We start from the raw sequence: 22466 nt of genomic DNA on the forward strand, positions 1-22466 counted from the left end.
AAAATAAATGAATAAAAAAGTAACTAAATACACAGCTTCTTCCTTTCTGATACTACTTTGTTACACTGCAACAGGCCTAGACTGCTGGGGTCTTCCCATGATGCATTGTTTCTTTTTCGCTTTCTTTGTGTTTCTACTCTGCATTTAATCATGACTTATTATCAATCTCTGGCTCTCTTCCACAGTGTGGTTTTATCGCTCCCCCTGCCCCTCACTCCCAAACGGGCGTAGCAGAAAGCTGCCCTTCCCTGAGCCAACCAGAGGTTTCTTCCTGTTAAAAGGGAGTTTTTCCTTCCCACTGTCGCCAAATGCTTGCCAGTAGGAAGTCGTGCGATTATTGGAATTTCCCTTATATATTGTCGGGACTTTACCGTAGAATATAAAGTGGTTTGACGGGACCTTTGTTGCAATTAGTTGATCATCAATCAACTATTAACTATCTGTTGGTTCAAGTAAAGAAATATCTTATTTTATTAGATGTGAATATTTGTAAGAAACGCTAAGCAAAACTGAAGTGTGGCATCTTAACACCCCCAACACACACACAGAGCAGAAACACTGACACCTGCTGGAGGGAAGATGCCATTTTCTTTCTTGTAACAGCAGCTGGTTGCAGATAGATGAGAAAAGAAGAAGTACAAGACAAGTCTGACAAAGCAATTTTTTTATTATTTGACATGAAACACATCCAATGACAGAGTGACAGTGTTTTTGTCAAGTAAGACATGTTGTTGTTGTTGTTGTTAGAAGTTATCGCACCATTAACCAGTTGAGAATGTCTTTGCTGCAGCTCGACGATGCATAGTGAACAGACAGTTGCTGAGGTATACATTGTGGGCCCTTGAGTTTGTGGGGTTTTGCGTTTGCGTGTACAAGTAAAAGATCCTAATTTCATTACCTCGCAGGTACATTTACATTTTGTGCTTAGGATAACTTTGGAGGTTTGAAATGTTCGCCATTCGTCACAACACAATATGAAAACTCTATATATTCAGAGCGCATTGTCCATCAGATCCCGAACCGATGGTGATGCAAGTATGGAGTGACTGAAGACATGTTGGCATGGAAAAAGAATGACTTGGTTTCACACAAAAGGGCATCTTCTTGTAATGACACTGGAGAACAAAACTGTCAACTTTCCCTTATTGAATAGCACCAATGTCTATTGAAAAGGCTTGAAGGCCAACATGAAATTATAAAACTTTATTAAAACTTGTCAGAGTGAAACAGTAGCGACAAAGCAATAATCACACAGCAGCCTCAGAAACCTCAGAAGACGCGTGACTCCAATTTCACTGGCACGCACACACGCCGTCGGTGTCGGTCACCGATTGAAAAGTGGTTTAATCGACGCGCGACAAAGCCGCTCCTACATCAAACCAGCTGCTTGCAGATAAAGATTGCATCAGGAAAATATTGATGAAATCCCTAGAAAATATATTAAAATTCCAATTTTGGATGGAAAGAGTAAAAATACAGTGGAGGCGACATAAAAAAAAAAAGAAGAAATAAAAAAAATAAAAAATAACAGGTTTAGCATTTTGGGAAAATTCTTACAAAAGACAAAACTTGTTGCACCATAAAAGCCAAATATCACTGCTGAACACACACGCGCGCACACACACACTCACACACACACACAAAATGATATTGGGAAAGTGCACGTTTGTTCCTGCCCACTGAAACCTTTTTTGTTGCTTGCGATGTGGTAACCTTAAAATAATAACAATGCAGAAAATGCTGTCAAGTATGAAAGATCAAGTCAAGTTTTTTTGTTTTGTTTTTTTTTATCTACAGATTCATTTTCATGTACACATTAACACCAGTAATACAGTATTTGACCTCTAAAATACAGTATACAGACATCTTTATTACTTCACTTTTTAAAGGAGGGTTCTGCAATTTTTAAAAAATCTTTTGAATCACAGGTTTGTTGCGGATTGTTCCCAGTTCATTTTCTTTCTTTTTTTTAGTGTTGCCCACATTCAGAATTAATGGGTCTGAGTGATGACGGTTATGTTAAAATCAGAAAGGTATGAGCACGAACATAAAACACCAGCCTTCCTCTTAAAAAAACCTTCTTTTTTTTTTTTTAAATGTATGTGTGAGTTTTGAGCTACAAACTGGTTTCCGATTTCTCGCTTAGATTCGGTGAAACAGTTCTTTAAATAAGCAATAAAAGTACAGAAGTTCCACAGGTTTAATAAGGCAAAGCTCCTCATTCTTGATTTCTTTGTTTTGCTTTTTTTTTTTTTTTTTTTTAAATTCAATGGTCCATTATCGTAAATGTCACCATGGTAAAAGGCACCGACTTGCCTTCAGATTTTCTACATTTATCTAATCAGCTGTGACACTAAATGAAACACGTTCTTTGATATAAGGTGGAAAACTACACACAGACTGAAAGCTAGCAGCTCACTTCAGAACCTCAGACCAAGCCAGGCGAAGCCGAACAAAACGGCCCTTGAACACAGAGAAGTTGGACCTTAAATTTTGTTTAGCGGTTTTTTGGTCTGCTATTGTTTTCAGAGCCTAGAGTGCCAAACTCCAGATTAAGCCTCCGATGTATTAACATCACATTAAAGCCACATTAGAGCTAAACATTTGACTTTATAAAGAAATTTGGCGACTTCACCCACGAAAAGAAAACCTTAAAAACTTCCCTCAACTTTCTAATTTGAATCTCTCCCTGGAAGTTCCCCGTGCATGTCGGGTGATGCTGGAGCTCAGCTGCAAGAGCCTGGATTAAATTGGCATTTGCTATCTCTCTCTAAGGTTACAAAAATGTCCCTGCAAAACTGTCAGACTGAGCAAGCTGGTTGTCATCTACAACCCAAAGAACAAACAATAGTTTTCAGCTCATGAGTCCACAGGATCCAGGCCAAATTCTACTGTAAAGCCTCCCTGTTGCACTTGCTGTGCCAGATTTGTATCCCTGAGGTGTTTTCCTCTTCAGCAAAACTAAATCCAGTCTGAAATGTGTTCAGTCTAACGCACCAGTGAGAGGTGCATTAGCTGTTTGGGGTGCACAAGGAGACCACATTGAAGGTGCGATCGGACAAATTTCAAATCACTTCCGGTTAGTTCTTCTCATGGGTGAAGTCACAAAAGTTTGTTGATGGTACTTTGTGAGATTTTTGTAAAGAAAATAAATACCCGGTGAGAAAAACTACACATTCACACAGAGACACCAATGTTCTCAAGATATTTCCTTAAAAAACAAAACCTTTAGATGAACCAAACGCTCATCTATACTGGCTATAGCTACATTTGTACAACACAAACAGTGCTGTCATTTATAGTCACACGCATTTATTTCTTTACAACATTTTAGCTGACAGATAAAGAGTAAAGAGAGTTAACTGCAAACATGGGTTAAAAGGAGAAGAGAAACCGAAGGTTGTCTGGGAATAACTTCAGAACATTCTTGGTCTCCCTCATTAACACCGGGTACTTATTTCCTCTTTAAGAGCAGCTCTTGTTGAGCGCCGGGAGGCTGTGAATGCTTTTACATGAGAGGCACAAAAACTGTGACAAAAGCCTGAACATTCAGCATAGGCAGCGAAATAACTGCTGTGAGAATCCTTGGCTCGCGAAGCTTGTTTTCGTTTTGTTTCGAGCCCGCATGTAGACGTCACCTGCACTCCCAGCTGGCATGCACACCTAAACACAGACTATAGTTTCGAAAGTTGTTCTGGAAATTGGCGCTTTTTAAAAATAGATTAGTACTATCACAATCATACGAGCTATCTACCCCACCGACTCCTACTCACACCGAAGATGAAGAATCTGTTTCATCTTTACTACTCGGGTTCATGAAGTCTTTCTTTTCCCACACCAACAAGTAATTCAAGCATTTTTTAAGATATTTTTTTGTTTCGTCATTGTCGACACTAAGTCTGCCAGCAAACATCGCGTGTGATGGAAAGTGGACGCCACTGTGCACCTGGTGGGCAATTGTGTCAGGACTGCCCGCTGTGGGCTGTGCTTGCTTGTGGCGCTTTTAATACTGATGTGGATTTGCTCTTTTTGACAGCAGCAGGCATGAGGGGTGGGGGAGGCAGGAGACAGGAAATCGAGGTGCGAGGACGTAAAGTGCAAGGGGAGAAGTTCCAGTGCACCTTCAAGATTAGACGGGTTTTAAAAAAAAACAGAAAAATCTGACACATGAGCATGCATGGTTCAGGAGGAAAGCAAAAGGATAGAAAAATGAGGGGAGGATTCCATTCTTCTCTTTCTGGGAGTAATTAAAATATCCTAAAAACATGAGTTTGATTGACGAGGGAGAGGTGGGTGCAGAAAAAAAAAAGGATGATGGGATTTCTCCCAGTCGACACGTGCGTCTACCTTTCAGGAGCAGAGAAAGTGTCAGGCCCCACAGTAGAAATCTCAGTGAACCTGGACTGCAGCAATCGAGCAGGTGGAAGTAAAGACAGAACAGTTTCTGAGAGGGAAGCATGTTGTCGTTACAGTACTTGAGTTGTTTCTCGCGTTCCCACGCCGTTTGGCATTTCCAATGAGTGTGTCTGAGGTTTTCACTTCGGGGCTGCTACTGTACACGTCCCCAAAGTCCTTCTCCCTCGTTGTCTGTTCTCGGAGCCTGGCTCAGGTTTCTGCATCAGTTGGTGAAGGGTGTTCACATGTTGTAGGCCACGTAGATGGGGTCCAGTTGGTCAGCCAGGAAGGAGTCTCGTAGATGCATCCTCTGCTTCTCTCCCCGGGAGTTGATGGGGATCACCCCCGGGTCCACGATGACCACCACTCCGACGATGAGGTGGTGCTCCTCCAGGACCACGTTGGTGACGAGTGGCACCAGGTCCAAGGCCTCCTGCTCCGAGCCGCTAAGCTCCGCCACCACCACCAGCAGGTTGGTCCATGTAAACACGGCACTGCGAAGCGAGAAGTGGGAAAAGTTCAGGTTTCTGCTACTGTTCGCTACGAGGATCAACAACGCCACGTTAAGTGCACATCTGCTGCTCCTTACCTCTCTGCGATGCTGCGGTGGGCGCGGGACACGGACGTCTCGATGTCGATGGGGTGATAACGCAGCCCCCTCAACTCCAGCGTTTCATCCAGGGATCCCACCACAAACAAGGCATCATGGCGATCTGTGGCGGGGACATAAAACTATTGATTATTTACAGTTCCAACAATATAAAGTGTCTTGTTTTAAAGATCTGGCTACAACTGTGCAACCTGTAGATTAGGGTCCAATGTTGTGATGCATTTGTGATGAGAGCTTTCAGTACAACCAAGCATTTACATTTTAAAGGGTTCAACACCAATTGCTCCTCCAAGTCATTATTACATTATTACAATGTCACCAAATATCAAATGTCCTCTCACCTCCACTTGCATCCAGCAGCTCTGTTCTCTTGATGAAACCCAAGTAACTGGTCCTGGCCCACAGAGTTTGGGGCTCCCCAAAGCTGAGCCTGGTGTTGAAGTGGTCTGCCTGCAGGCTCTCCTCCCCATAAATGGTGTAGTAGCCACTGGCATTGTGTGGGCTGTTCACCCAAATCTGCACAAAAAAAAGACTTTCTGAATTACTTTGGCTGCTAAATTTTGACAAGAAGAGAGAAATTTGACTAAAAATCAACATAAAATAAATCTTTTCACTGTCGCCCTCTTCCTTTACTCCGTGCCGGTGAAATCGGACGGTTTGTGGCACATGTTTGCGCACTCACCTCACCAAGATGCGAGTCCCCCAGTGGGCCTCTGGTCTCTGGGTTGACTATGATGACTCTCACTCCTGGTAGGATCTTCGAGGAGGAAATGAGAGGAGAATTTCACTTTAAGACTCCTTTAACCAACTCTTTTAGTGCTCTGGTTCTGTGGCCACAGTGAGCAGCACATAAGTGAGTTTTACCAGTCAGTGATCAATACTTACAGTGCCCGACTCCATGAGTGGAAGACTCTGTGGCGCTCCTCTTTCCACTAGCCTCACCCTGAGGGACACAGAAAAGACAAGCCTGTCAGTCTTTCTGTTGTTGTCCACCAGCTGCACCACGTGACTAATGTGGTTGCCTTTGTGCTGCTTTATGAGAGTCTTCAGCCTTACCTGTCGTGACGCAGGGACTTCATGTCAACATAGACAGTGGAGGGGTCTGGTCCAGCAGTGCCCTAGTGACACGGGGGGGTAATACATTAAAAATAAAGTTTTTTAGCTTACAGAACATGAATAAGTTATTATCATAAGTTATTAACATTCAGTACATCTCCTTGTGCAGCTCAGATGACATGGATTGTTATTTTTGTTGAGCAGAACCAAAAAAAAAAGCCTGATTTGGGTCAAAATGTCCTCATAAGACTGCGTATTTGCGAAACCAACCTGAAGGCAGATGGCTAGGTTGACCCTCGAGCCAAAGGCGGTGCTGACGGCGCGAGGTGAAAGGCCGAGGTCTTTGAAGAGCTTGGAGAAGGACTGCGTGAGAGCGAGGCGAGGACGCTCCTCTGCTATCACCACACAGCTCCGCACGCACGACAGGTTCAGACCGCGCGCCTGCAGACACGAGCGGCTAAAGGTCACTCACTTTTAACAGGTGTAGACGGTAGCTTGACGCAAACATGGACTCTGCATTACTGAACATTTTCATCCAAAGCAGAAGGAAAACCGAATGAGGACAGATAAAGGATAAAATGAAGATGAGCACAGACAGAGACAGATAGTGGTTTTGAAACAGATATGATACATGTAAGGCCCATAACGCTGTAAACATACAATCTACTTAATTAGCATGCTAGCTCGCTGGCAGGTGATCTGTCTGAATGAATAGGTGAATCATTTTTTAAGCCTGAGACAGGTGTTTATTACTCTGCTTCACAGCAGTAATATTTTCTGTCATAAAGTAATTTATCACTGTGTTGTTTGTCAGAGTAACAACAGAAATGACAGCACGATAATCTGAGAGGAGGAACCACATCTGGGAGATTATGTGAGTGTGTTTGTGACCTTCAGCATCTCCGTCTGGGTGCCCAGGCCTTTGGTGCAGAGCTCCATGACAGAATACGAGCAAAAGGTGTCTCTGATCTTGTACTGACTGAGCGTGCTCAGCCACACGGGCAGCGAGCTCTCCAGCTCCAGGGGAGGGATAAGGATGGACTGGTGACCTGAGTAAACACTGGAAACGAGAGAAAACTGTCAGCAACAGCAAAGCTGTGTGTTACAAGAATAATGGCATTCTGTCTTTATGTTTGTGTTGGAATTACCTGGAGAGGCACCACAGGACGAAGCCCAGGCCACAGTATGGGTCCAGGCAGATGGCTACTTGGCGTGAGGAGTAGAGCTCACACTGCAGTTTAATGGAGCGGCACAGAGTGCTGACCGCAGCGTGAGACATCTGAAGAAGCAGAGAAACTTTTAAGAAATCCACCAGACTCACTCCAGTAAACTTCACCTCATTAGTATGATTTTAATACCTCAATATGTATCAATAAAGACGTAGTTTGCTGACCATTAGAACAGGTAGCATGTTAGAGTTAAAAATGTGTATTCTTCTTTCAGCTGCTCGTTCTAGGGGTCACCACAGCAGAACATCTTTCTCCATCTCACCCTATTCTCTAGCATCCTCCCCTCTCATATGCAGGGGCTTGCAAAAGTATTCGTCCCCCTTGAACTTTTCCACATTTTGTCACATTACAGCCACAAACATGAATCAATTTTATTGGAATTCCACGTGAAAGACCAACACAAAGTGGTGCACACGTGAGAAGTGGAACGAAAATCATAAATGATTCCAAACAGTTTTTACAAATAAATAGCTGCAAAGTGGGGTGTGTGTAATTATTCAGTGTCATCTCCACCCACTCTACCCTGCCTGCACTCTCATCTTCACCGCTCTTCCTTGCTTTGCATGGTTTACCCTCAGGTATTTAAACTCATATACCTTCAATATCTCCACTCCTCTGTTGTATATAAAATCTGATCTAAATTAACCATTTCTTACATGTCTTTTAACCTCATAAAATCAACAGGCTCGTACTAAAGATTTGGCAAATCGCACAAGTTTTTCTTTTCATTTCTACGATACAGTGAAAAACAATCATAAGAAATTTCAACAACTTTTATTGGCAAATAAATCAGATTTATGCAAACAGTGTTTAGAGGCCCTTCTTCTAATAAGTTCTGCTGTTCTCTGTGGCAAGTTGGACATCAGCTTCTGGGCCAATTCCCGCTTTAGCAATGCTCAAAGCTGACTGCAGTTTGTGGGCTTCTGCCTGACCACACTAAAAGCTTCCTCAAAGAATAACTTCTTCCTCCACCAAAGGAGCACTTTAATGCTTTGTGCATTTTCCAGCATGATGGATGTCTCCAGCACCACGTCTCAAGGCAAAAGTGATAACTTAGTGGCTCTGAGATCATCAAATTAACATTTCAGAGCCACAGCCAGGAAATTCCCCAGATGTTAATGCGATCAAGAATCTATGGTAAACCCTAAAAAAGTGCGTGAATAAGCAGAAGCCCACAAACAACCTCAATACCAATGAGGCAGGAGTGAATCAGCTTAGGAGACGGACAGTCAGCATCCCAAAATGTCAGCACACTGTAAATACTGACTGTAGGCATAAATTTGATTTATTAACCAATAAAAAAATTTGAATGTCACTTTAACTGCACAAATGTCCTTCACTATATCATAAAAACAAACAAAGTATGTTAAATAGACAATTTGTGCAACTACCAAATATTTTTGGCCATGTCTGTAAATATGAAAATATTTAATCTCTGTGTCATAATTCTGTTGTCAATACACTGAACTAGACCAGCTGGGTGAAGGTCAAACATCCAAGAGAAGACACAGAAGCAGAAAATTAAACATTTTCTGGCTAAAGAAATTCATATTAAAAAAAAATGAAATCACAGTCATTTCTGTTTGTTTGTTATTATTATTTTTGGAGTATGTACAGGATTTGTGGGAGTAATCTACCTTGACTCCAGTCAGCATGCCTGTGGTGGACACACTGAAGTCCAGATAGGCTAGCATCTCAGCTGTAGGAGGTTTGTAGATGTGTGGAGGCCGCTTTCTTGGAAGATCATCTGTAAAGCGAGCGAAGTGAATTTATGTTATGTCTTTATTGGACAAAATAAATCAAATACTTCTTGCTAATACATCTTGCTCTTAATGCTACAGTCTGATAATAGTCTGGTTGAAAGGGAAGGTGATATCATTTCACGTGTAATTTTATCCTTTCAATGCACATATTAAAAATCCATACTTTTACTTTTAACTCACTGCAACACTCTTATCTTCAGAAATGAGAGCTTAAAATAACTGAAACATACTGTACATGTCTGAAGTTAGTCAAAGCACAAACAGTGTCTATTTCAAGCCAAACCTGCTAGCACCTAAAGACGTGCACAAACGCAGCGACACCCAGCTGCTGCACGTTACTCTAAAGGCTTTCCTAATTCAGTCACCTGTATCAATGATCGTGGGCCACGTTTTGACATTGACGCTGGCAGCCGCCTCCCTGGACCTGAGGATCCTCATGAGAGGCTGAGTGGTGAGGATGCAGGCTGCTTTGCTCACCTGTGGCACACAACACAGAGCACAGACGCGGTCGTTTAGAGCCACAGATTAATGTGAAGCATTCAGTTATTGATATTTCATTGATCTCCAAAGTAAAGCCCAATTTCATTTGCTTTGCCTCAGGGAAATCAGTTATAGTGGCCAACAGAAGTATTCATTTCATTAGTGAAGGGCACTTCCGTTGATGTGATAGTTTATTAAAGTGGCGACTAAAAAAGCTTCATATTTGTTTTAAGGTCAGCGATGCATATTTCAGTACATGAAAGTGATCCAGTATGGACAGTGCAATGTCATAACTGTGCTTTTGTCTCCGTTGCTGTTTGTCTGTCTATTCAAACAGTTCGATTTTCAGGGAAATTGGGGATAAGGAACCCTAGCTGTGATTGTGGATCACTTAAAAACAAAAACAAAAAAAAATGATGTATTTGCATTAGAGAAGACTCACAGAACTGTGTTCTCATTGTGAACTACTAGTTTTGGATAAATCATTACAAAAAAAAATTAAACTGAAAATGAAAAATGAGCGTAGAATAAGTACAAACACAGTTTAAATACTACTCAATGTACTCAAATAATTCCACATACATTACTCCATTATACTGTGGAAATACTCGAGTAAAAAAAAAAAAAGCTGTGGTGAAGTGCACTCACGTCAATGATCATGCGGACAGTGGGGAGAGTAGCAGCCAGATTCTGTGGGTGGGGCGGCCTCACAGTCACAGGGATGACCCCCGCGTAGAGACAGCCATAGAAGGCGGCTATGAGGTCGATACCTGCAGGGGGAGGAGACGGGAACCTGGTTGAACTATGACGCCGTTAAAATACTACATTAAACAACAGCACTTTTACAAATTATTTGATATGAAAAACTAGGAAGAGTTGAAACGTATAATAACGGCGTGCATACCCGGGGGATAAAGCAGCACCACGTTGTCTCCTGTGTTGAGACCTCCTCTCTCCATCAGGGTAGCTGTGATTTTCTCTGCTCTCTTGTGTAGCTGAGCACAAGTTGCTGTGCACACTGCTACCCCCTAGAGCAAAAACAGTGCTGGTACAGATGATCTCATACAGCAAAATGGATCACCATTTACAGAGTGGCACCATTTCCGAGGTAAAAGAAAGGTAATGGTGCACGCCACGTATGCGCACGTTTCTTATGTTTACTGTATGCTCATGTTTAGCCTACCTTAGCATTGAGCAGCACGTATAAAACATGGTCAGGGTCCATTTGGGCTCTCCACTGCAGAGCTTCAGACAAGAACTGGTGCTGAAAAGGCAAAGAAAGGAATCGCTCATTACATACGCATCACAGATGGATGATTAAACACACAAACAACGTTTTAATGCACAGATATAATTACACAAAGCGGCACTGTTGGCAAATAATAACTTATTTGAAAGTGATTAAAGAGAAAAATATTTTAAAGGCTGTCTTCAAAATAACAAATAAATATATAATCAGTCCTCTCTGTGACAGATTTGTTCATTTTAAACAGAAAACACTTTAAAGTACGTCAAGGACACAGTGTGACGCAACAGGAGCACAGAGGTGTCCAGAGTATTTGGGTTTTTTAAGTTGTGAAAGGTCATGCTGGGACCATCTGCACCAGGAAGGAGGCAAACTGGAGCCACAAGCTCACAATCTGTGGGCCTTTAAAACAAAGGGGTCATGACAACTTTGATTAAAAACAAAAAGTTTCTGCTAGTCCCGCAGAATGCTGTTTCTTAAATAAAGGCACTTCACAAGATTTACGCAGTTACATAAATGAGTATTAATAGAACTATTAAAATATTAATGTCATTAGCATCTCAATCTGTGGTGTCAAAAAGCCGAGGAAGCAGTGCACCAGACACACAAGGACAGGACCTGAAAGTAAAGAATCCCTTTACAAGACAGAAGCCAGGTGACCACTAGGAAGCACGTAAAAAAACAAACATTAAAAAAAACAAGTAAAGATAACACCAGCTAGACGTACAGAGATATTCAGCAGTATCGCACCGTCAGACACTGGAAAAGTAATCATTTGTGCGTCGTGCTCTGGTCAACAATGAGTGAGGAGTCACATCATGCAGACCAGCTGCCCTGGCAACTCATAAAGCCATGCTGCACGTGGGAGCGTCACAGTGAACACAGGAAGCAGAGGTGCACGTCAAAATACTTCTAATATTCTAATTCGTACTAATGCGCAGGATATGCGTATAGTGCATCACAGTATATTATTAGAACATCTTCTGCAGTTATATATGCTAAGTGACAGATCATAATTGCTTAAGCCTTGCACTTGCACATTTTGTAAAAGATAAGAAACTTCTTCTCACTCAGAGGAGATCAATGTCTTTTAATTCATTGCTGACTTTTTGGTCTGGCAAAGCTGCAGCAGGCTGCTGGCCAACTCCAGGCTTAAAATAAGATGGCGACGTGGGACTATTAAATAAGGCCCGGATGAATGTAGGATGTGACCTCATTTGTAATGTGCTGCTGTATATTAGTTTTAATGTGTGGACCTCTGCTGGACAAGGAAGCTAGCCTGCACGGTCATCTCGCCGGGCTAAGCTGTACCTGGTGGCCGTCAGGTTATCACAACTGACTGACAGAAGCAGCATGAGCAAAGAGGCGGGTGGGAGGGATGCAGGGGGGAGGGGAGGCCAGACTAGAGCCTTACCATCATGGTGGGCCACATACAGAGCTAAAGCCCAACCCAAGCAAAGTAAAGGCAGAACAACAACAGAGATTTAGGATAAGGCATGAGCAGTCATACTGCCTGACAGACGCAGGCTCATCTCATTAAACCTGCATTCATGGCATGTTTACGCATCAGTTTACTTTACCAGCTTAATTTGAACAGGTTTGTATGACATTAAAATGATTAAAGAATTTGATCATTTTCCAGTTACTGCATGAATTAAGCATTTTTTTATCCAAAATCCAAACAAGTTCAAGCTTATAATAATGTCAATACAGCAATCTGAACAAAACACTTGCTCATTAATCTTCTGCCCTCTATAAAGCAACCATTGCAGTTTTGCTATAGCGTGCAAATCTTTTATTAATGGTCTCACTGTGCAGGTGTTGTACACATCATAGACACTGACTCCTTTAGATATTAAGGCAATTCAAATTCCTACAAACTAAACTGCTGAAAAACTGTGCTGCACTGTGCTAAATCCACTACTAGACCTCATATATATGAAATCAGTGGAGTTTGGTCTGTGTGGCAGTACCTTTCGAATGAGATCCTGGTCCTCCACCACGCCCAGCTCTCTCCCTATAGCCTGGGCGATCCGTTTCCCTGCCACCAAGTTGCCAACCAGCATAGAAGCTGGACCAACGTCCACTGAGGAAATCAGAAACAATCAAGAGTCGGTTACACAACGACAAACTTTCAACTGCCAGCTGATGGCACATCCTCATTATTTCTAGCTCCCTCTTCATGCTGCAGCTTTATATTGTATACAAGCATGATTCCATAATGTCTAAGACAACCCACCTGGCTGTTTCTGCCGGGGCTTGGGCAGGTTTGTAACACAGGTGTGTGGGCACATGAGGATATTACAGGGGTGAAGGTTTCCCTCCAAAAAGTTCTGCTTGGTTTCACAGATGTGGATGCCTCCCAGAGGCGTCTTTGGGAGGGTGTTGGCTGGGACGAGCGCGAGACAGTACAGGCCGACCTGGTGGATGCTGTCAATGGCCTAAAGATGGAATATGCATCAAGTACACGTTAATACAGAATAACATAATATTAATCAAGATGATATGAGCAGATGTGTGATTCACCTGCAGCACTCGACTCATCCACTGGAAGCTGTCTTCTTCACTGGCATCGGGCCTCTGCTCTGCCACAATCACTATCCTCTCATCATAAAACACCGTCACAGAAAACACTGCGATCCTGCACAGATGCCAACAGAGGAGTGAGTGCAAACACACAGCTAGACAAAGAAACCAGCAGAAGCTGCAGGATGCTGAAGGGATTTTTACTAATTACCAATTAAATATCACTAAATGATGCCTGCTCACATGTGTGCGTCGCTAGAACATTCTTACTCAGTGTGCATTATGAAGTAATGTAATGCATGAACACACACGCTGGGAGCACAGTGAAACCTCACTGTGGTTCACAGCGGCCTGTCAGTGTCTCACCTCCCCCTGTAAACTGTTTTGACAGGCTCCACTGCTAGCGCCGTGGCCACCAGGTCGTCTGCATTGTGCCGTCGCCCGCTCACCATCAGGAGCCCCTCAATCTTTCCCACAACAAATACCAGACTCCCCTGTGGAGCAGACATATTTAACTCAGCACAGACATCCAAATTGCAGAGTACTGGAACTACTGTAATTGTGCATGAGCGACCTACCGGTCCCACGAATCCAAGCAGGCCAGTTCGAGTGAAGGGAATTTCTCCAACGGGCGCTCCGGCTTGATTTACAGGAATCACCTAGAAATTAGCACAGATGAGAGAGACTAGTGTCATAAATACAGCACAGATTGCATTTCAAGGGTAAATATACTGCATAGCCCAAATACTGCAGTTGTAGTAGTACAACATAGTATAAGCCAAAATGGGACAATATTTAAACTCCATGAAGTCTATAAAGCATTTTATTAGTAAATGAGGAAATAGAAATAAAGCAATTATTCAGTGACGTCTGTGGCTCCATCTAGTGGGTAATTTAAAACTAGTACTCCTTTTCCATGAGTCCATATTTTAAATACACAAGGTCAAACAAGAAGGGACGGAGCTCATTATAGCAGAGAGGGGACGTACGGAGACTGATGTAAACTTCATATCACGTCTCATTCCACTAATTCAAAAGCCACAGCATGTTGTACCTTTTTATGCCATCAACATTTACCATTTTAAAAGTAAATGTTGGTACAAAGCTGTAATTTGTGTGACAACATTAAACCTGTGACAGACCTCAAATGTGTTTTTGGTGACACCCGGTAGGCCGTAGTACATGGTGCCTCCAGCACGTGAGTTGATCACGATCTCTCCTATCTCGTCCGTCTTGCACAGCTGAGGAGATCCCTCTGGCTTCACAATGCACATCAGAGCTGAAACGAACAAAAACAGGTCAAAACATTAGAATTATGTAGACTTGAGCTTCTGTATTCTAAAAAAAGGCCATACAGTCAGAATGTACAGTAAAGATGTGACAGCTGCTGCACTTCTGCACTGCCAATTACACCTAACAGTTGTGGCTAACCTCCAGGCATAATGTGACCCACATCCTGTACAGTCAGAGCAGAGTTCTTGTCTTCTGTGTTCACCCGGATCACTCCGTGGCTCAGCCCGCCCATGGACAGGATGGCCCTGGCTGGCAGCGGAGCACCTCGCGCACCTGGCCTGTACAAGGTAAAAAAATGTACATGCTTTTAACTTTTTATTCTGAAAAGTGTATTTTTCCATTTTTATGACCCATACCATTTGCGAGTAATTGCTGCATCCCTATGAATATTTACAGATTTCATGCATTTTCAATAAAGGACGTCTCAGTTAAATTTAACTGTATAAATTTTGTTCTTACAGAGATGAACAAATTTATCCCTGTATGTGTGAAAAGCACATGTCTCTCTGTTTATCTCTTTGCTCGTGTGGTTCACGTTGTACCTGCGGATGGCCACAGTCAGGGCCTCGGGAGAGGTGGCACACGGACAGATGACCTCAGGCTTCAGACCATGAGACTGGAACACATTCAGGAAAGCATCACACGAGGACACAGACCCTGAAGGTAAACAAAGGGTGAAAACATTAACAAAAGTAGGTAAAAGCAGCTTAAACCCACAGCACAACATTTTAAAATGGCCATGTATAGTGACTGTTTATTACATGAGTGACTCACATGGGTTGGCTCCATCAGCTACTATAAGCATGCGTATTGAAGACAAGTTGATGTCTTTCTGTTCTTTATGGGCCATCATGGCCCAATGGAGGTCACGGCACTTCACCAAGGCCACACGTGCTATGAGAGGGTAAGAAAAAGCCCTTAAGCATCATTTCTCTACTGTTTTCTTATTAAAACTTTTTTTCTAACATTATTATTATCCTAGCAGTCTGTAAAATACTGTCTTATTAATATTGTTTGCTTATTAACCAAGCAAACATAGTAAAATTATAAGAATATGGAGTATAAAAGTAAGAACATTTGGCTCAACCTTTGTGAATGTGAACCCTTTGCACCCAGGACATGGGACAGGCCTTCATGACAGCATATGGCACAGTAATGGTGTGAATTCTGTTCATGACACTCTGCAGGGAAGGAAAAAATATATAAAAACCAACAGTGTCAATAACATACTGTACCACACACCAAATAAAGGGCATCTAGTCAGCAGCAGAAACATCCAGTCTCACCGTTAAGACGCCATGCCACAAGCCCATATCTTTCTTACAGTCCAACACATTGACCAGTGTCTCCCCTAAGATAGAAAACACATGAGCAAATGAGTGCGTTCACCAGCTTCAAGTCCACAAAGTTACATGCAGTGTTTTATAGTCTCTGACCTTCACAGTAGTTACAGGCTTGTGTCAAAGCTTGACAGTGAGTCAGCATGGCGATCTTGGACACAGCGACTCCCATCACTGTTCCCTCCTTACTCGCTTTGTACTTCAGCGAGAAACAAACACACAGATGTCAACAACGTGTCAAAATTAATATCAGAGTCAAATAATAGTGTGCGAGTTACAGAAGATACATAATTGAATATATAACAGTTTACTAAAGATAAACTGAATCTAAATTAGAATGCAGAAATTAGAAATGCATTGAACTGCCTACCTCTATGTAGGCAGTGTCTGTGTTGGCAGTGGGAATGTGAGGCTGCCAGTCTTTGGATGGTTTGGTCAGGTACTTAGTGTCGGTCACTACCCATTTCATCCTTGGCCAACCTGCAACACACAGACACAAAGAACATGGAGCACACAAAAACTATTACAGCTGTCACTAGGAAAAAAGCTGCACTAATTACACTAATATTGCAATAAAATGACAGCATCCAGAGATGATTCCTGATGAGCCAGCAGCATTAGCAGAGGCAGTTTAGTCTTGCTGACCTTTGAACTGGATGATCTCTCCATTTTGTGTCTTGGGCAGCCCTTTGAGACACACCTCACTGGTCAATGCCAAACTCACACCACAGCTGCCCAACAGGAAGCCAATCTGCTGGCTCCCTGCATCCTATGAAAAGAGGCTTAGGTCAGGAAACTTCAACTCACAAGGACAGGCAAGCAGACAAAACTGTGACAACTAAAAGAAATAATAATAATAATAATATAGTGGTGAGGCTCTCATTATCATAAACCATGCATTTGGTCCTAAACATGTGGAGCATTTTTCAGGAATCCCACAGAAGAACTGCTATGAATATATGAAGGTATATTTACCTGTCGGGACAGCGGCACCTCAATAGGCACAGGGATGACTTCAGCTAACAGACAGCCATAAAAGGCCACCCAGAACATGCCAGGATCACTGTTTGGATACACCAACGCCACCTAAGAAGCAGAGGAAATGATTTTCCTCGTCGTGCTACTTTACAATTTACTTAGGAAGAAATGACTGACAAACTCTTACTCGATCTCCAGGTTGAAGGACAGGCTCAGTCTTTGTGCCCAGTTTATTCAGAAGGGTATAGGCCAGTTTCAGACTGCGACTCCACAGCTTACCTATACAGGTTAAAAAAAAAAAAAAAGGAGAAGAAAAATGTCATCTTGTTTTCCAAAGACCAGATTTCTTGCTGTTAAATTGCTGTGTATTATTGTTGCATAACTGTTCCATGATCGCTTAACTTCCCAACCCACTATGGGTCCACACTGGAGGCAATGTAATGTGGGAGTTGTTCTACTCGGGCCAACAAATATTTCTTCCTTTGATCCAGCTCATATGCAAAAAATATACCTGACATTTATAGAGTGGACACAACAATACAGACACCCATATTTGTGCTCAAAATCGACTTTAATATTCCTACGAGGCAACGTGTCGCTCACCATATGTGAGTGTGTAGAGTGGTTTGCCAGTGATGTCCAGGGCAGTGAGGGCAGGGCTCTTGGCCTGAGTGGCCCCCCAGCGGGCAAGGGCAGCCTGCAGGGCAGGAGGCCAGTTACTGACCACCCCAAGGGGCTCCCCCTTCACTGGGATGATTTGACGTCCCTCAGGCTTCGGGGTGTTGGGGTCCGGTTGGGGAACTAGGCATGAGAATTGGCAAGCAAGAAACTGTGAGTACTGTAACGCTGTAACGCTGTGGTGTCACAACACTCTGGGTGACTTCCTAAAGAAGTGAAAACCCTTTTCAAAACAACCAAGAGGATTTCTGTGCTGCAGTACACACAACGGTGAAAATCAAGCATGACATATTGTGTTATGTGCCACACCTTCTACGATTTCCTCAGAGTCATCGAGGAAGAATTCGCTGAGCGGCGGTCTTTTGGGTCGTTTGAGTGTGTTCAACAGCTGCTGGATCTTAGTGGACACCCTGCTGCTGACAGGCACGCCTGGACAAACACCAAGAGCAGCCGCCGTCACCAACATATGCAAACAAACAATGACACGCAGACACCCACACATGCAAGTTTATTCAAACATGAATCTCTACTTTAACACACGCTCTCTCGCTCACACAGGCAGTAACCTACGCACTAGCACAGTCAGGAACAGAATCAGCGGCAGGAAAAATTTGAAAGGGAAATTTGCACACAAGGAGACACAGAGTGGACAATTCTTTCAGGAAAATACTATAAAGGAAGATTTCTACTTCTACACCTACAGCATGAGACAAACGTAAAGAGAGGTAGATATCAGGATGGAAAGCAAGCTACTTGGGGCCTCTTCGGCATCCCTCCCCTTCCCCAGGTTCGATGTATATTACCTTTTCTTTTTCCTTTTTTAAATCAAAGTCAAGACAGGGACAGGATTAATGGACCCAAAAGAAAGAACACAAAATATCGGTCGTTAGCAGCATTCACCACACAGTGACATGAGGATGATGTTGAAGGTGATCGAGGATGAACATGGGTAGATTGTATGTTGATTGGAACACATTCAATCACTTATCTCACTGCAATGCTTTGAACCACACAGTCAATGCAAAACAGTAAAACATCGTCCGATGTCATGATTAGAATACCAAAATGACTGAACTGCTTGAAATAAGGAAGGAACCAAAAGACAGTCACCCAGATTCCAAATATTTCAGAAAATGAAGAATACTTTAGAGGTTTTTCTCCCCACATAAAACTTTATACATATTTGTACCACAGCCAGACGTTAACAGACATTCTGGCTTAAGTGAGTGTACCGTCAGCAGTATCCAGCATGCTGGAGCGGCTCTGTCCACGGCTCATGCCCCTAACTGCTGGGGGAAGGTCCACCCTGGACCCTCTGTCTTGAGAAGCAGAGGACGTCACATCTGGGGGGACACTGTTTTCTGTTAGGGCGGAGAAAAATAGCATCATTAATGGCAGTGACACTATCACTGAGATTTATGGATTAACGCTGGGAGTTCTCCATCAGGACAGTTTACCAATGCGTGTGTGGGCTAGCACGTCAGCTAACAAGGAAGCAGCAGGCTGAGGCTGGGGCTGGGGCTGACTCTTGGGCTCTCCATGGGAGAGGGTGGAGGAAGCAGATGAGGATGTGGAAGAGCTTTGGACGGAGCGGTTGATCCAGTAGTCGGGGCTCTGCAGGGTCTGAGCTAGTGCTGCACTGAGTGCTGCCTTTCTGCGCAGTGAGCCTTCATCCTCTGATGCAGAAGATGTGTCTAAGAGTAAGAGAAAACGTGAAAGAAATTATAATTCAATAACTTTTAATGTTTTGGTGAGGGTATTTTTTAGGAGCTATAATCACCAGCAACCATCTGATCTCAGAGTGGGTGGAACCAAGCTTACCTGGAGGTGTGCAGGTATCTATGGGAGACTGGACAAAGGCTGAGCGCCTCTTGGTTGGCATGGGAAGAGCCATTTTCTCCTCTTTATGTTTGGCCAGTGCTGCCTGGACAGCTTCTGTATGGATGTCTACATAAATATGGAATAGAGAATAACCAGAGTGAGAAAAACAACAAGGACAAAACCTGTGAACTTCAGGTTAGTGATCATGATCAATTCTCTGGACAATGGAAAAATCCAACTAACTCAGTGAAGATATCCAAGGAGAATTATAGATTTACAGAGGTTGATAAGGTCTCTTGGAGAAATTTCTGTCACCCTCAGATGATAAGGATGTTTAGGAACAACCCAGGAACCACCGAGGCTCGCGCCTGCCATGAAGTGGAAATTGCTGGAGCACCAGGTTATGCCATTAGCGCGCCAACGTTAAACCCTGTTGAAAGTGTGTGAGGATATAGCTCCCAAATAAATGAAATTCTATAATTGTTTTAACAATTAAAGTTAAAACAATGACTTGAATTGTTTGCATTCATTCCACTCTTGTTGTACCTTCATTCCAAATCAAAGAAACTATTTAAAGGTAAAGTCCATGATGTAAACTTTTGACCCCAACTGTACCTGTGTGCTTTTGTAGTGAATTTTGTGCTGCATACCTGATCTGTAGCGCTCGTCCCTGGCGCCTCCGCTGCGGTGTGAACGATGGTGTCTGGAGGCTGAAGAGGTGGAGGGGCCCGGGGCCTCAGGACTGGGGCTAGGGTCGGCACTGCGGCTCGGGGAAAGCTGCACATCTGGTAGAGGCAGATCCACATCTACAGAACAGAGCCCAGCATGTGAAAAGTCAATAAAAGTCTATATTTAGGGGACCATTAATAAAAGCAAAACAAACAATCTAACATGAGATCCAGGAAATTCAGACAAACAGAGCACACGTTGCTTTACATAATGCTATTACAGCAACGTGTAGGCATAAATATTATATGACCTTCTCTGAAGCTCTCCAAATTTAGCCTCATACAGAGCCTGTGAACAGTGAAATAAGGACATGTACTTGACTGATGCAAGTTATACTGCTAACAGAGTACATGAAACTGGGTTACATTTATATTTTTAGTCAACTGTCTTTTTCTCCCAGAGGGAACTGGGTAACTGAGTCCCTGAGGAGATGATGGTTTTGAGGGATAACAGGACGAGTGAAGGAGCACACGGTCACCCCTGGAGATTCGAAGCTTTCTGGTATATGCTCTGACATTCAAAGCAAGCTGCCAGCAAAAGTCAAACGAAAGCAAAAATCACTAAAAACAATGGGACTTTCATTCAAGTATTAAAAAAAAAAAAGTTTTTTCCAAATGAAATCTAGATTAATATACAATCTTTGCGTGTAATCACATAAATGTTTTGGCAGCACAAGTCAAAACAAAGGTTAAACTAGAGGAAAGGGAAGTGTAGTGGTGCTCTCTTTTTTTTTCTTTTCTTTTTTCAAAATAGCTTAAAATGACACATCGAGAACGATGTTTTTTTCATGCCGCTGCTAACATGGTGCAATACTTTCCGAAGGAAACACCACACCCTTGCTTGAGGAAACTGACAGACAAATCAGTTTGTCTGTCACATAGTAACACAGAGAAGCTTTAGTACTTCCCCACAGCTGTAAACTGAAACCAGTTTCAGAATGTATCACATTTACTGGGTACGCACTAAATACAGCAGAAAGTCTGACAGAAACTGGGTTTGTTCATCCGTGGCTTACCTGTGGTGATGCAGTCATTAAAGATATTTGTGCATCACTGGTTACCTTATGTGCAATTCTCATTTTGGCCACTAGAGTGCCACAGAAAGCCAGAAATTATGTTGCTAACTTGGACAAAGACAATCAACACTCACACTGAGAAGTCAGTCAAGTTTCTTCTCAAAGAAATGAAAAAAGGAAAAAAGTACAATACGACATAAAGAATCCATTTTTTGCCTCCGTTGTTCTTTTCACATGTGAAAGAATAATCAGCTCAAATGTAAATTTGAGGAATCTTCTTATGCAATCTAGCCTCGTTGTGCTTTTCAGCCTGAACAACAATAACATTGCTGACAGGGGAGGCGGAAAAAAAAAAAACACAAATAGAGAAAAAGAAGAAGGAAGGCTTTAATGCAACATGAAAAAATTCCAAGAGCAGAAGAAGAACTGGTCTTACTTGGCAAATGGGAGATGTAGGAGGCCAGCAGCTTGGCTCTCTTCTTCTCATAGCCCTTCTGCGTGATGTCACCTAGGAGAGAGGACAGCAACACCAAACTGTTAGGTTAGTCATAATTACCACACAAACTCCAGACAACTACGTACACACAGACACACACATGTACAGCCTCTGCTTTCACTAATACATTTTCAGAGGGTTGAGTCATAATAATAATAATAATCCACTTTAAACCAAATCCACTGAACTCCACATGCTGACAGCTAAGTCCATTTACAACAAGGCGAAGAGATAACGCCATTGTTTGGCCTTACATTAGCCCCAGTGAATAAACATGCCTGCTGGCTATAAAACCCAAGTATGATTCCACTGAGCCGCACGTAACCAGGCAGAGAACAGTGCCAAAACATTGGGAATAGTTGGGATGGTAAGCAGAGCAAAAAAGGAAGCCATGTGAGCCAGTTTCACATGGGACTCGTTCATTTATCTGTCCCGACCTTTTCCCACTGTAGACCCAGCACCACCCCTTCCTCATTCGGCTTCGGCCTGGCAGGATTCCCAGTGATACTAGAGTGTGCTAGAGAGCCGCACAGGCCTGACAAAGTCCATTAAACTGGGACCCCAAAACACACAGTCTGCTCACTGCAAACATGCATGAAAGACACACCCTTACATACACACACTCCCCTTGAAAACACAAACAATCCTAATGCTACAATCTCCCACACTCTCTCTGTTAGTCGCCTTCTTTTGTGTGCAGCGATAACACCGCATGCTATGTCAAGTGCCAATCGCCAAACGGCTGCTTAACCTCAATCTCCTGACACCTCCTCCACACTGACCAGTGACAATGAGGGGGACCTACGGGGGG

At 42.9% G+C, this 22466-nt stretch overlaps 1 protein-coding gene across 3 annotated transcripts in view; it reads right to left on the bottom strand.

Moving 5' to 3' along the window:
* Nucleotides 1–647: 647 nt before the first annotated feature.
* The window catches only part of dip2ba (disco-interacting protein 2 homolog Ba), a 42872-nt gene continuing 21053 nt past the window's right edge, over nucleotides 648–22466 (bottom strand). Inside the window, exons 2-39 of one of the 3 annotated variants that reach the window (XM_005914834.3) lie at nucleotides 21596–21667; nucleotides 20066–20221; nucleotides 19416–19541; nucleotides 19052–19288; nucleotides 18827–18955; nucleotides 18398–18409; nucleotides 17904–18023; nucleotides 17520–17717; nucleotides 17104–17195; nucleotides 16914–17024; nucleotides 16584–16707; nucleotides 16309–16418; nucleotides 16035–16137; nucleotides 15885–15949; nucleotides 15686–15779; nucleotides 15373–15492; nucleotides 15141–15255; nucleotides 14737–14876; nucleotides 14448–14584; nucleotides 13884–13964; nucleotides 13672–13799; nucleotides 13306–13420; nucleotides 13019–13220; nucleotides 12753–12865; nucleotides 10717–10797; nucleotides 10438–10561; nucleotides 10182–10303; nucleotides 9419–9530; nucleotides 8928–9037; nucleotides 7210–7340; nucleotides 6953–7121; nucleotides 6332–6502; nucleotides 6062–6123; nucleotides 5891–5948; nucleotides 5688–5762; nucleotides 5347–5521; nucleotides 4985–5108; nucleotides 648–4889 (exon numbers count right to left, since the gene is read on the bottom strand). In XM_005914834.3, the coding sequence (XP_005914896.1) occupies nucleotides 4637–4889; nucleotides 4985–5108; nucleotides 5347–5521; nucleotides 5688–5762; nucleotides 5891–5948; nucleotides 6062–6123; nucleotides 6332–6502; nucleotides 6953–7121; nucleotides 7210–7340; nucleotides 8928–9037; nucleotides 9419–9530; nucleotides 10182–10303; nucleotides 10438–10561; nucleotides 10717–10797; nucleotides 12753–12865; nucleotides 13019–13220; nucleotides 13306–13420; nucleotides 13672–13799; nucleotides 13884–13964; nucleotides 14448–14584; nucleotides 14737–14876; nucleotides 15141–15255; nucleotides 15373–15492; nucleotides 15686–15779; nucleotides 15885–15949; nucleotides 16035–16137; nucleotides 16309–16418; nucleotides 16584–16707; nucleotides 16914–17024; nucleotides 17104–17195; nucleotides 17520–17717; nucleotides 17904–18023; nucleotides 18398–18409; nucleotides 18827–18955; nucleotides 19052–19288; nucleotides 19416–19541; nucleotides 20066–20221; nucleotides 21596–21667 (4667 nt within the window). In that variant the 3' untranslated portion in view covers nucleotides 648–4636. Of the gene's footprint in view, nucleotides 4890–4984; nucleotides 5109–5346; nucleotides 5522–5687; nucleotides 5763–5890; nucleotides 5949–6061; nucleotides 6124–6331; nucleotides 6503–6952; nucleotides 7122–7209; nucleotides 7341–8927; nucleotides 9038–9418; nucleotides 9531–10181; nucleotides 10304–10437; nucleotides 10562–10716; nucleotides 10798–10820; nucleotides 12218–12752; nucleotides 12866–13018; nucleotides 13221–13305; nucleotides 13421–13671; nucleotides 13800–13883; nucleotides 13965–14447; nucleotides 14585–14736; nucleotides 14877–15140; nucleotides 15256–15372; nucleotides 15493–15685; nucleotides 15780–15884; nucleotides 15950–16034; nucleotides 16138–16308; nucleotides 16419–16583; nucleotides 16708–16913; nucleotides 17025–17103; nucleotides 17196–17519; nucleotides 17718–17903; nucleotides 18024–18397; nucleotides 18410–18826; nucleotides 18956–19051; nucleotides 19289–19415; nucleotides 19542–20065; nucleotides 20222–21595; nucleotides 21668–22466 lie in introns of those variants that run through there. The other 2 variants (XM_005914835.3, XM_042228022.1) reach the window with 2 other exon arrangements.

This window comes from Haplochromis burtoni, unplaced genomic scaffold (genome assembly GCF_018398535.1).
Source record: "Haplochromis burtoni strain Fernald_Lab_line unplaced genomic scaffold, NCSU_Asbu1 Contig_9, whole genome shotgun sequence".
Taxonomy (NCBI): Eukaryota; Metazoa; Chordata; class Actinopteri; order Cichliformes; family Cichlidae; genus Haplochromis; species Haplochromis burtoni.